Source organism: Elephas maximus, chromosome 3 (assembly GCF_024166365.1).
Source record: "Elephas maximus indicus isolate mEleMax1 chromosome 3, mEleMax1 primary haplotype, whole genome shotgun sequence".
Lineage (NCBI taxonomy): Eukaryota > Metazoa > Chordata > Mammalia > Proboscidea > Elephantidae > Elephas > Elephas maximus.
The window spans coordinates 88438362-88452304 of record NC_064821.1 but is presented as its reverse complement, the minus strand read 5'-3'; the positions used below and the strand labels follow the sequence as shown (position 1 = coordinate 88452304).

The 13943-nt window shown below is 38.6% G+C and overlaps 1 protein-coding gene across 7 annotated transcripts in view; it reads right to left on the bottom strand.

Annotated features, from left to right (window-relative positions):
* The window catches only part of MAST2 (microtubule associated serine/threonine kinase 2), a 252812-nt gene that overhangs the window by 127066 nt on the left and 111803 nt on the right, over positions 1-13943 (bottom strand). For all 7 annotated transcript variants that reach the window (XM_049879167.1, XM_049879169.1, XM_049879168.1 and 4 more), the window contains exon 4: positions 2440-2471. In XM_049879167.1, coding sequence (XP_049735124.1) covers positions 2440-2471 — 32 coding nt within the window. The remainder of the gene's footprint in view (positions 1-2439; positions 2472-13943) is intronic.

Sequence of the window (13943 nt, the reverse complement as noted above, 5' to 3'; positions counted from 1 at the left end):
GTAACGCTGGCTTGTGATGGTTAAGGTTATGTGTTAACTTGGCTGGGCCACAATTCTCAGTGGTTTGGCATTTACGTAATGACATAAATTGGCAGTTATGAAATGATGCCAATTTTCCCATAACAACCTGGTCTTTGGAACCTTACCATGTCGATAAGTGAGAAGTAGGTGTACTTTGTCTTCTCCAGGTGCCCTTTGAAGTCTTCTGTTCAGCTCTTTTACTTCATCATTTCTTCCATTTGCTTTAGCTATTCTATGCTCAACACCAAGAGTCCCTTCTGACATCCATTTTATTCTTTTCTTTCTTTCCTGTCTTTTTAATGCTCTTTTGTTTTCTTCATATATGATATCCTTCAAATCATCCCACAACTCATCTGGTCTCCAGCAATTAGTGTTCAATTCATTAAATCTGTTCTTAATATGGTCTCTAAATTCAGGTGGGATATACAAAAGGTTGTAGTTTGGCTCTCGTGGACTTGTTCTAATTTTCTTCAGCTTCAACTTGAACTGGCATAGGAGTCATTGGTGGCCTGTTCTGCAGTCAGCCCTGGCCTTGTTCTCACTGATGATACTGAGCTTCTCCACTGTCTCTTTCCACAGATGTAATCGATTTGATTCCTGTGTATTCCATCCAGCAAGGTCCACATGTATAGTCACCATTTATGCTCGTGAAAAAATGTGTTTGCAATAAAGAAGTTGTTGGTCTTGCAAAATTCTATCATGTGATCTCTGCCATCATTTCTATCACCAAGGCCATGTTTCCCAACTACTATTCTTCTTCTTTGATTCCAACTTTCACATTCCAATCACCAGTAATTATCAATGCATCTTGATTGCATGTTTGATCAATTTCAGACTGCAGTAGTTGGTAAAAATTTTCAATTTCTTCATCTTCAGCATTAGCAGTTGATGCTTAGATTTGAATAATAGTTGAATCAACTGGTCTTCCTTGCAGGTATATAGATATTATCCTATCACTGACAGCACTGTACTTCAGGATAGGTCTTGAAATGTTCTTTTTGACAATGAAGGCGACACCATTCCTCTTCAATGTCATTCACGGTATAGTAGACCATATGATTGTGCAATCTGAAAAGGCCGATACCAGTCCATTTTAGTTCACCTATGCCTAGAGGATATCAATAACAACTGAGGGTCTCCAAAGTTACCAAATTTCATTTATTTTGTGTTGTTCTTATAAATTCAATGTTTACAAAAACTCTAAAAATAATACATTATAGAATAAAAGTACAACTAATGAAGCACTATAACATATATTAAGTGACCTTTCCATTGGCTATATGAAGAAGGAAAAACGGGTATCACGATCTTCGTTTTATAGACAAGGCAATTGAAGTTTAGGGAGATGAGTGATTTGCCTAAGTTTACGAAGCTAGTTAGGTGACATAGCCAAGACTGCATCCTAGGAGTTTTCTGACTCATAGCTCAAGTCTTTTTATACCAAATCACAATGAGCTTTCATAAACCAGCCAAAAAGTTTACAAATCTTAGAGGGCAACTTAATCTAGAGCATGTTTACAAATCAAAATCCTAAAACAACAGTAACAGAAAGAACTACCATGTGTTTCATACATTAAAAAATCCACACACACATATACACACACAACGTAAAGTATATTGAATAAAACGAACACCTGTGGACATTTAAGAAATAGATACTGTTGTGTGCCCCTCCCTAGTTACATCTCTTAAGGAAATGTCTTCAAAGCCATTGTCTTATCATTGCCCTATTTCCTTAATGTTTCCCAAATTTGGCTTCTTAGGCAAATCATGGTGGGTGTGGGTGCATATGTGTAAAATACAGGTTCTTGGGCCCGAACACGAGATTCTAATTCATTAAGTTTAGACTTTACATTTTAACAACATTCCAGACAGTTCTCATTAGCCATATTTGCAATACCATCCCAACAGAACTCTTGGAGAAAAAGCAGGCAGAAAAAACAAAACAGACTAAAATCCATGAACAAGAATTATGCATCAAGCTCCCCCAGCCCTTGAACAAACAGGTGAAAGAAAATTCTACTTCAACCTCGTCCCCAGACATAGCTGCCCTTGCCCCAACTTGTCAGAAAAGTTGGCCTCTCCCTAGTACCATGTTATGGAATAGATGTAGATGCCAAGAGTCTCAATTTCAACATGTTCAAAATGCTTAAGTCTAGTAAACCCCCAAATATAAGACTATGCATATGTAAGTAGAAGCATTCCCAAAATGCTAGGCAGAAATCAAGATGAGGAAGGGTCTGACTTAGCAAAAGTCAGTAGGCCCATGGGCTTCCCTGGCCCAGACATGAGTCTGGAAAAAAAAAAAAACCCCAAAACCACTCTTGGACGAATTTCCTCCAAGTGAGGCTGACAGTAGTCACCAAGATGGGATAATAATTATAATCACACTCATAATGATAATAGTCATCTACTTACAAACTGCCTCTTCTTGGAAGGCTCAACTCCTTCTGGAAAAAAAAAACAAAAACGCAATTTAGACAGAAATAAAGACCCATCTGAGTCCTAAAAGTCTATACTAAATAACCAGAGTTATGCTGTTGCTATAGCATTACCTTAAGAATGGTGAACACTAAATATTTCTAAATGATAATCTTCTCCTTTGTCTCTTAAATTTTAGTAAAATAAAGAGCAGTCAGGTTAACTACTACCTCTTATTCTGCCTGCCCAAAAGGAACATCTCATAGAATACTAGCAACATTTTCTCCGCTAGATGAAACCATTTCCCCAGTTTAGATTCCAAGCATGGTAGGGCTAATCATTACGTGCTAAAGAATGGTAAAGAATTCGTATCATTAGGGTCAGGGATATGAAAGGAATGAGATATGATTTTTTTTTTGTAATTATAAATAATTTTATATAAAGAAATACAGAAAATAATATGGAAAAGAGATGAATACACACACCATTGGCATAAGAAAAAAGCCTTATAATAACATTTGGGGCCTCTGTGATTTGCTCTCTAAAATGTATCAAGTCCCACCCCCCACCCCCATCAATCTCCACTTAACAACTACTTTGAATTTGTTGTTTATCTTCCCCATATATCTTTAATCTTATTACATATATATTCATAAATAATTGCTAGTACTGTTTTACATGGTTTTGTATTATATATATTCATTTGTGACTGGCTTTTTCAGACAATGCTATAATTGGGAGATTCACCCGTGTAGATATGTATCACTTTAGTTCATTAATCTTCAGTACAATAGTGTCCAGTATAAATATATTAATACTTATTTATCCATTCTGCAGTTATTGGAAATTTCATTTGCTTTTCAGGTTTTTTTTTTCCACCATTAAAACAATGCTCCTATAAACATTCTTGTACTTGTTTCCTCATATATGTGTATAAAAAGTTTTTTGGAACATATACTTAGATATGGAACTGCTGAGTCATGAAGTGTTAGGTGTCCCAAATTGCTCCCCAAAATGGCTGTACCAATTTATCCTTTCTTTCCAACACTTCGTAAGAAAAGCTCTCCTTCCCAGATCTGTCTCCCAAACTCCCAACACTTATAACCAACTGCCCTTAGAGACACTGCCATATCCCTTAGTCCACGCCACCATCATCCTATAACAATCTCCTAATTGGTCTCGTTTCAAATTAGTTTTGTTTCCCTTAATTATTGTCCTATCAATGTAAATATCATATAATTAGTGTCCATTTTCTGGTTGATACCTTATGAGCTTAACAAAACAAACACTGCAGTCAAAAAGATCTTTTTAAAATGCAGACCAGATTGGGTCATGTTTGTACTTAAAACTCCTCAATGGATAAAGTCTAAAAACCTTCCGTAGCCCACGGGGCACTACCTGGCTGGTACTGCCCACCTCTTCAGCATCATTTGCACAATTCTGCAGTCTTACTGGTGTTTCAGTCTCTTAAACATGCCATGCTCTTTCTCATCAACAGGTCTTCATACAATCTGTTTCCTCTGCCTGGGTTTTTATACATGATTTGGCCTCAACTTAAACCTCATTTCGTCTGAGAAGTTTTCCCTAAACTTAGATTCCCTAGCCTCTCTCCATATATTTTCAAATATTTCTTTAATTCCTTGATCATATACACTTCACTCTTTGTTATAATTATTTGTTTAATTAACTGTTTTCTCTGACTTCTAGCTCTGGAGAAGCACGGACCAGCCTTGCTCACAACGACATTCCTACCACCTAATACAACACCTGGCCTGGTAGGCACCAAATGAATATTTGATAAATAAATCAATGAATCAATCAAGTAAGTAAACAGTACTTACTATAATCATTATCAGCATTATAAGGCTCACAACCAGCTCCTTTCTCCCCATTTGGAATTGAACTGATGACAACTGCCCATTACAGTTAGGTCAGCTAAACAGACTTTACTGGGTAAAGACTATACTGTATCGCACAGTAGTTATTGACAGAGCCTTCTGGCTAGTAGGTACCCCATGAAGAGTCAGAAAAAATGCTGTCAAGAGAGAAAAACACTACCTAAGAGGAAATCTACTCTAATATCATTTACTAACTGGCCTTAAAGGGGCCATTATCCCCAAATACAATCATTTCCACAGGTATGGCAGCAAATATATCTGCTGGGATGCACAAAGGTGCCTTTCTCATATAACAAACCATTACTACTGCTCTGGGCATTATGGTGTTTTAGCTCCACTTAATTCACATTTTAGTGTGTGTCTATCTTGAGGTCAGGAGACAAGAGGGAAACCAGTGCATACGCAACTATTGTACTCCTATGAAATTCTAACAAAACTCTTCTTGATCATTTGCTTGTTCTATTAAATTCACATGGTGTCACCCCAAAAACATGATAAAGGATTTACATTATACAATAGTATCAGGGCATGTAGGAAAGAGCACAAAATTTGAAGTTCAGAGAACTAGGTTCATGCCATGGCTTAATAACATGTAACAACGTGACTGGGGATTCACCTATCTCTAAGGCTTAGATATAGTGGCTATAAAGATCATATAAGAGGGGCGGAGCCAAGATGGTGAACTAGACGATTCCGGTGAGCCCTCTTTACAACAAAGACCAAAAAAAACAAGTGAAATGAGTATATTTAAAACAAATTACGAGCCCTGAACATCAAAGGCAAGCTTTAGAAAACGAACTGAGGGGCAGGGGGAGGAAGAGATGGTTCAGAAGCACAGAGGAGTTACCAGACCTGAATCGCGGAGAGCCCTCAGGCACCATTCCTGGGAGCTGCGGTGGCGGGCTGGTACTAGCGTTCAGAAGCAGTTTCCTCAGGGAGAAGCAGCCAACCACACAGCCTAATCACATCTATGGAACCAGAGAAGAATGGCGCTCTCTGCAAAAGCTAAGTACTTGCATATATCTTACCGCACACACTCGCTCCCAAGGCGCCTTCAGTGGCTGACTTCCCTGGGCCTGAAATAGGCACTGTTGAGCACCTAGAGATATCCTCCTGGCCTTGGAGAAGGAAAAAACTTGCAACTGGGGGAAAAGATAATTTGCCAGCTCCACTCACCAGGGTAGCTCAGGACAGAAGCAGCTCCTGTCCAAGCATAAACAGTCCGGGGACACTGAGTAACTTTCACCTCTGCATGGATCTGTGTGGGCCTATTTCAGGAGAACAGACGCTTGTTGGCAGACTCCAACCATTTCAGCTGTGCAACGGAGAGGTGGGTGTTTGATGTTTCACGTTCCTTTGCCTATTAAACACAATCCTCACCTACCCACATCAGGGGCCTAAGGACTGGTAGCTCCACTAAGGTCACCCAGCCACCTGCAACAGGGGTCCAACAATAACTGGTACCTCCCAGTTCTTACAACCAAAAACACTGGGTGCCCATGGCCTGTCTGCAGAATCCACCCACCTATACTCTCCAGGGAACAGGGACACCCTTTCCTCAGAGACACATTGGGGATGACTCTCAGCCCCCTACCTTGTTCAGGGTGTGACCCCCTGACTGCAACCACATACCAGGACCTACATCAATCACCCCTGCCACTCTAAGACTGTAGGACAGTCCCTGTACCACGCACTTCATGATCAGCTACCTGGACACCTGAGCTGAATTCACACATGAAAAGTGAATGGACTCGTAGACTGATATACCTGATAACAGCTCTAGCCATCTCGGAACAGGACATCAGATTTCCAAAGGCAAAAATAATCAAGCTAGCATGCTCGAGAAACCCATTTGAACATATCAAAGAAAACAAAGCAAGAAGTTATCACACAGTAAGCAAGCATAAAATAAATGAATACAATAACTTACAGATGGCTCGGAGACAACAGTCAATATAAAGTCCATAAAGAAACAGACCACGATCGCCTCAACAAGCTCTCAAAACAAAGAATCAAGGGATCTTCTAGAAGAAAGTCCCCTCCTGGGATTATCAGAGGCAGAATACAGAAGATTAGTATACAGAACCCTTTAAGACACCAGGAAGGAAATGAGGCAATATGAAGAAAACCCAAGGAACACACAGATAAAGCAGTTGAAGAAATCCAAAAGATTATTCAGGAACATAATGAAAAATTTAATAAGCTGGAAAAATCCATACACAGACAGCAATCAGAAATTCAGAAGATTAACAACGAAATTATAGAAGTAGACAACTCAACAGAAAGTCAAAGAAGCAGATTTGAGCAAGTGGAAGACAAAGCACTTGACACTAATATATTTGAAGAAAAATCAGATGAAAGAATTTAAAAAAATGAAGAAACCTTAAGAATCATGTGGGACTCTATCAAGAGGAATAACCTATGAGTGACTGGAGCACCAGAACAGGGAGGGATAACAGAAAATACAGACAGAACTGTTGAAGATTTGTTAGCAGAAAACTTACTTGATACCATGAAAGATGAGAAGATATCTATCCAAGATGCTCATCAAACTCCACATAAGGTACATGTTAAAAGAACGTCACCAAGATATATGACAATCACACTTGTCAAAACCAAAGATAGAGAATTTTAACAGCAGGTAGGGATAAACGAAAAGTCACCTACAAAAGAGAGCCAGTAACAATAAGCTCAGACTAGTCGGAATCAACTCAACGGCCCTGGGTTTTTTTTTTCCTCGGCAGAAACCATGCAGGCAAGAAGGCAATGGGATTTGTATAAAAAAAAAAAAATGAACAAAAAAAATTGCCAGCCAAGAATCTTATACCCAGCAAAACTGTCTATTACGAAGGTGAAATGAGGACATTTCCAGATAAACAGAGGTTAAGGGAATTCGTAAAAACCAAACCAAAACTACAAGAGATACTAAAGGGAGTTCTTTGATTAGAAAATCAATAATATCAGGTATCAACCCAAGACTAGAACACTGGGCAGGGCAATCAGAAGTCAATCCAGACAGGGAAATACAAAAAATAAACCAAGATTTTAAAAAGGGCTCAAAACAGGGTAACGGTGATGTTATTACATAAAAGAAGACAACATTAAAATAATAAAGAGGGACTAAGAAATGTAATCATACACCTTCCATATGGAGAGGAAGATACGGCAATACAAAGAAATAAAAGTTAGGTTTAAATTTCGAAAATAGGGGTAAATAATAAGGTAACCACAAAGGAGACAAACTATCCTACTCATCAAAAAAAAAAAAAAAATACAAGAAAAAAATAGAGACTCAGCAGAAACAAAATCAACAACAACAAATATGAGGAAATATACAATATATAATCTAATTCGCACATAAAATTAAGTGGGAAAATGAAACTGTTACGACAAAAAAAGACATCAAAATGATAGCACTAAAATTCATGCCTATCCAAAATTACGCTGAATATAAATGGACTAAATGCACCCATAAAGAGACACAGAGTGGCACAATGGATTAAAAAACACGATTCATCTATATGCTGCCTACACGAGAAACACCTTAGACTTAGAGACACAAACTAAAACTCAAAGGATGGAAAAAAATACATCAAGTAAACAACAATCAAAAATGAGCAAGAGTGGCAATATTAATTTCTGACAAAATAGACTTTAAAGTTAAATCCATCAGAAAGGATAAGGAAAGACACTATACAATGACTAAGGGGACAATATACCAGGAGGATATAACCATATTAAATATTTATGTACCCAATGACAGGGCTCCAAGATACATAAAACAAACTCTATCAGCACTGAAAAGTGAGATAGACAGCTCCACAGTAATAGTAGGAGACTACAACACGCCGCTTTCAGTGAAGGACAGGACATCCAGAAAGAAGCTCAATAAAGACACGGAAAATCTAAATGCCACAATACACCAACTTGACCTCATAGACATATACAGAACACATCACCCAACAGCACCCAAGTACACTTTCTTTTCTAGTGCACATGGAACATTCTCTAGAAGAGATCACATATTAGGGCATAAAGCAAGCCTTAGCAGAATCCAAAACATCGAAATATTACAAACCATTTTCTCTGACCATAAGGCCATAAAAGTAAAAACCAATAACAGAAAAAGCAGGGAAAAGAAATGAAACACTTGGAAGCTGAACAATAACCTGCTCAAAAAGATTGGATTATAGAAGACATTATGGATGGAATAAAAAAATTCATAGAATCAGATGAGAATGAAAACACTTCCCATTAGAACCTTTGGGATACAGCGAAAGCAGTGCTCAGAGGTCAATTTATATCAATAAAGGCACAAATACAAAAAGAAGAAAAGGCCAAAATCAAAGAATTATCCCTTAACAACTTGAATAGAAAGAAAACAATAAAAGAAACCCTCAGGCACTAGAGGAAAACAAGTAATAAAAATTAGAGCAGAACTAAATGAAATAGAAAACAGAAAAACAACTAAAAGAATTAACAAGACCAAAAGCTGGTTTTTTGAAAACATCAGTAAAATGGATAAATCACTGGCCAAACTGACAAAAGAAAAACAGGAGAGGAAGCAAATAACCTGAATAAGAAATGAGAGGGGTGATATTACAACAGACTCAGCTGAAATTATAGACTCATATCAGATTACCATGAAAAATTGCACTCAAATTTGAAAATTTAGAAAAAAATGGATGAATTCCTAGAAACACACTACCTACCTAAGCTAACACACAGGTAGAACAACTAAATAAACCCATTACAACAGAAGAGATTGAAAAGGTAATCAAAAAACTCCCTATGGAAAAAAACGCCCTTATAGAAGACATCCATAATGTCTTCTATAATCCAGTCTTTTTGAGCAGGTTATTTTTCAGCTTCCAAGTGTTTCATTTCTTTTCCCTGCTTTTTCTGTTATTGGTTTTTACTTTTATGGCCTTATGGTCAGAGAAGATGGTTTGTAATATTTCGATGTTTTGGATTCTGCTAAGGCTTCACTGCAGAGTTCTACCACAGATTCAGAAAGGAGTTAACACCACTACTACTAAAGGTTATTTCAGAGCATAGAAAAGGATGGAATACTACCAAACTTATTCTACGAAGCCACCATATCTGATACAAAAACCAGGTAAAGACACAGCAAAAAAAAGAAAATTACAAAAATATATCCCTCATGAACACAGATGCAAAAATCCTCAACAAAATCCTTGCCAATAGAATTCAACAACATATTAAGAAAATAATCCACCACAACCAAGTGGGATTCATACCAGGTATGTAGGGATGGTTCAACATTAGAAAAACAATTAATGTAATCCATCATATAAATAAAACAAAAGACAAGAATCACACGATTTTATCAATTGAAGCAGAAAAGGCATTTGGCAAACTTCAATACCCATTCATGATAAAAACTCTCAGCAAAATAGGAATAGAAGGAAAATTCCTCAACATAATAAAGGGCATTTATACAAAGCCAACAGCGACATCATCCTAAATGGAGAGAGCCTGAAAGCATTCCCACTGAGAACGGGACCCAGACGAGGATGCCCTTTATCACTGCTCTTATTCAACATTGTGTTGGAGGTCCTAGCCAGAGCAATTAGGATTGATAAAGAAATAAAGGGCATGCAGATTGCAAGGAAAAAGTAAAATTAACTCTATTTGCAGATGACATGATCTAATAAACAGAAAACCCTAAGGAATCCTCCAGAAAACTACTGAAACTAGTAGAAGATTTCAGCAGAGTAACAGGTTACAAAATAAACGTACAAAAATCAGTTGGATTCCTCTACACCAACAAAAAGAACACTGGAGAGGAAAACACCAAATCAATACCATTTACAGTAGCCCCCAAGAAGATAAAATACTTTGGAATAAATCTTACCAGACATGCAAAAGACTTATACAAAGAAAACTACAAAACACTTCTGCAAGAAACCAGAAGAGACCTACATAAGTGGAAAAACATACCTTGCTCATGGATAGGAAGACTTAACGTTATAAAAATGTCTATTCTAGAGGCGGGGCCAAGATGGCCAACTAGGTAGAAGCTACCTCAGACCCCTCTCGTAACAAAGACTCAGAAAAACAAGTGAATCGATCACATACATGACAATCTACAAACCCTGACCATCAAACATAGATCTAAAGAGTTGACCTGAGAGACAGGTTAGCGAAAAGCTGCGTCGTGAAGCAGCAACTGCCACTGAAGCCAGCAACTGGCACCACAGCCTTGAGCCCTAGCGGTTCCCAGGTGCTGAGTGGTGGGGCTGATTGAGGCTTGATGAGGTGGGGCAGGCACGGGACACAACCCTAACCCCTAGAACCCTGGGGTAACCTCCGTAGAGACTCAGCCAGTGCAAACAGGCTGCACATTGATGCGGCTAAAGAGAGAACGAGCAACCACGGGGAAGCAATGACTGTTTTCGGAGCCTGAAGCCAGTGTCCCAGTCAGAAAACCTTGGCGCCAGGTTTGGACTGGGCACAGGGGAGCTGAGCACGGCATCCTGAGATGGCGCAAACATGGGACGAAGCCCTAGCCCCCTGAACTGACCTCAGGGGAAGCCCAGCCAGTGCATGCAGGCAGCTCAGTGACACAGCTGACAGGAGGAGAAGTCACCAGGAGGCAGCGACTGGTTTTGGAGCCTGGAGTATGGCGTCTCAGCCAGGGAATCTTCGCGCTGGGCTTTGGACTGGGAGTGGAGGAACTGACCACAGCTTCTGAGACAGCACAAGCACAGGACACCAGCCTGACTCTCGGGGGCAATCGCGACCCAGCCAGCGCACACAGGCTACACACGCCTCAGGAATCTCAGATAAAACAGTCCTCACCAAGCAAGATAAGTAACTTTGTCCATATTCCTGGGTGCTACTCTCTCCTATCTATCTGATCCCTGCCCTCCGCTTCCCAGGCGGCTTCATTAACATTGGAATTTCCTGGGCCAGAGGGTGAAGTGCCCTGTGGTTTGTTTTTGTTTTTGTCTTTTCCTAACCCATTCTCCTGGCCTGAGAGAAGCAGCTACAAAAACCCAGGGACCAAAAATCCTTCCCTGACTTCCGGAAATTAGAATAAAAATACAGAACCAGCTCCAGCCAAGCATAAGAGATCCAAAGTCTTGGGCTTTCATCCCTACAGGGAACAAGGTGGCTATTAGAATGCAAAGGCAATTCTGATAGTGATCTGACTGTAATTGATTACTGGAAAGACAAGTTCTCCAGGTCTGATTCCTCTACCTATTAAATGGAGCTCTCTCTGACCCACAAGGGGAACTGAGGGTTGAAGCTCCACCCAAACCACCCAGTCTCCTGCCACAGGGGTCTGAGGATAGTGACACCTACCAATCTGTAGAGGTAAATGCATTGGGTGCCTAAGGTACAGCTGCAGAGCCCACCCACCAAAGTGCTTTAGGAATAGAGACACACCTACTTCACTGGCACTTGGGGGAAGCCTGTCAGCATCCTGCCCCCACCCCCCCGGAGTGTGAAACCCTGCTGCTACTAGAATCTGGTGCACACAACTATCACCACTACTCCTCTAAGTGAATAAGTGACAGTCTACACCACACACTTGGTGATCCAAAATCAGATTCTACTCAAGAATAGTGAATGGACTCTTAGGCTTATATATCTGGTAACAGCCCGAACCAGCTGGTAATAGGACATAAGTGATTCAAAGGCTACAACAATCAAGACAGCGCAATCTAGTAGCCCATCTATGTATATTGAAAGAAAACAAAACAAGATAAGACATAGTGAGTAAACATAAAATAAATCATTACAATATCTTATAGATGGCTGAGAGACAGCAGTCGATATCAAATGACATAAAGAGGCAGACCATGATTGCTTCTACAACTCCCCAAATTAAAGAATCAAAATCTTTCCCAAATGAAGATACAATCCTGGAATTGCCAGATGCAGAATATAAAAAACTAATTTACAGAATGCTTCAAGACATCAGGGATGACCTCAGAAACAAATTAAGGCAATCTACAGAAAAAGCCAGGGAACACACTGATAAAGCAGTTGAAGAAATCAAAAAGATTATTCAAGAACATACTAGAAAAATTAATAAACTGCAAGAATCCATAGAGAGACAGCATTCAGAAATCCAAAAGATTAACAGTAAAATTACAGAATTAGACAACTCAGTAGGAAGTCAGAGGAGCAGAATCGAACAACTGGAATGCAGACTGGGGGAGGTGGAGGATAAGGCAACTGACACCAATATAGTTGGAGAAAAATCAGAAAAAAGAATTCAAAAAATTGAAGAAACTCTAAGAACCATGTGGGACTCTATCAAGAAGAATAACTTGCATGTGATTGGAGTTCCAGAACAGGGAGGGATAACAGAAAATACAAAGAGAATAGCTGAAGATCTGTTCGCAGAAAACTTCCCTGACATCATGAAAGACAAAAGGATAGCTATCCAAAATGCTTATCGAACCCCATATAAGATTGATCCAAAAAGAAAATCACCGAGACATATTATCATCAAACTTGCCAAAACCAAAGATAAAGAGAAAATTTAAAAAGCAGCCAGGGATAAAAGAAAGCTCTCCTACAAAGGAGAATCAATAAGAATAAGTTCAGACTACTCAGCAGAAACCATGCAGTCAAGAAGGCAATGGGATGACATATGTAGATCACTGAAAGAGACAAATTGCTAGCCAAGGATCATATAGCAAAACTCTCTCTAAAATATGAAGGTGAAATTAAAACATTTACAGATAAACACAAGCTTAGAGAATTTGCAAAAACCAAACCGAAGCTACAAGAAATACTAAAGGAAATTGTATGGTCAGAAAATCAGTAATATCAGATACCAACACAACACAAGGTCACAGAACATCCTGATATCAACTCAAATAGGGAAATCACAAAAACAAATTAAGATTAATTTTAAAAACAAAAAAAATGCTCAAAACAGGGAATCATTACAGTCATTATGTAAAAGATCACAATAATCAAAAAGAGGGACTAAATACAGGAGGCATAGAACTGCCATATGGAGAGGAAAACAAGGCAATATATGGCGATACGAGTTACGTTTTTACTTAGAAAAATAGGGTTAAATATTAAGGTAACCACAAAACGGTCTAACCATTCCATAACTCAAAATAAAAACCAAGAAAAACATAACAACTCAGCAAACATAAATTCAACTACTATGAAAATGAGAAACATAATTTACAAAGAAAAATATCTCAGCACAAAAAAGTGGAAAAATGAAATTGTCAACAACACACACAAAAAGACATCAAAATGACAGCACTAAACACATACTTATCTATAATTACACTGAATGGAAATGGACTAAATGCACCAATAAAGAGCCAAAGAATCTCAGACTGGATAAAGAAACACGATCCGTCTATATACTGCCTACAAGAGAAACACCTTAGACTTAGAGACACAAACAAACTAAAACTCAAAGGATGGAAAAAAATATATCAAGCAAACAACAATCAAAAAAGAGCTGTAGTAGCAATATTAATTTCTGACAAAATAGACTTTAAAGTTAAATCCACCACAAAGGATAAAGAAGGACACTACATAATAATTAAAGGGGCAATTGACCAGGAAAATATAACCATATTAAATATTTAT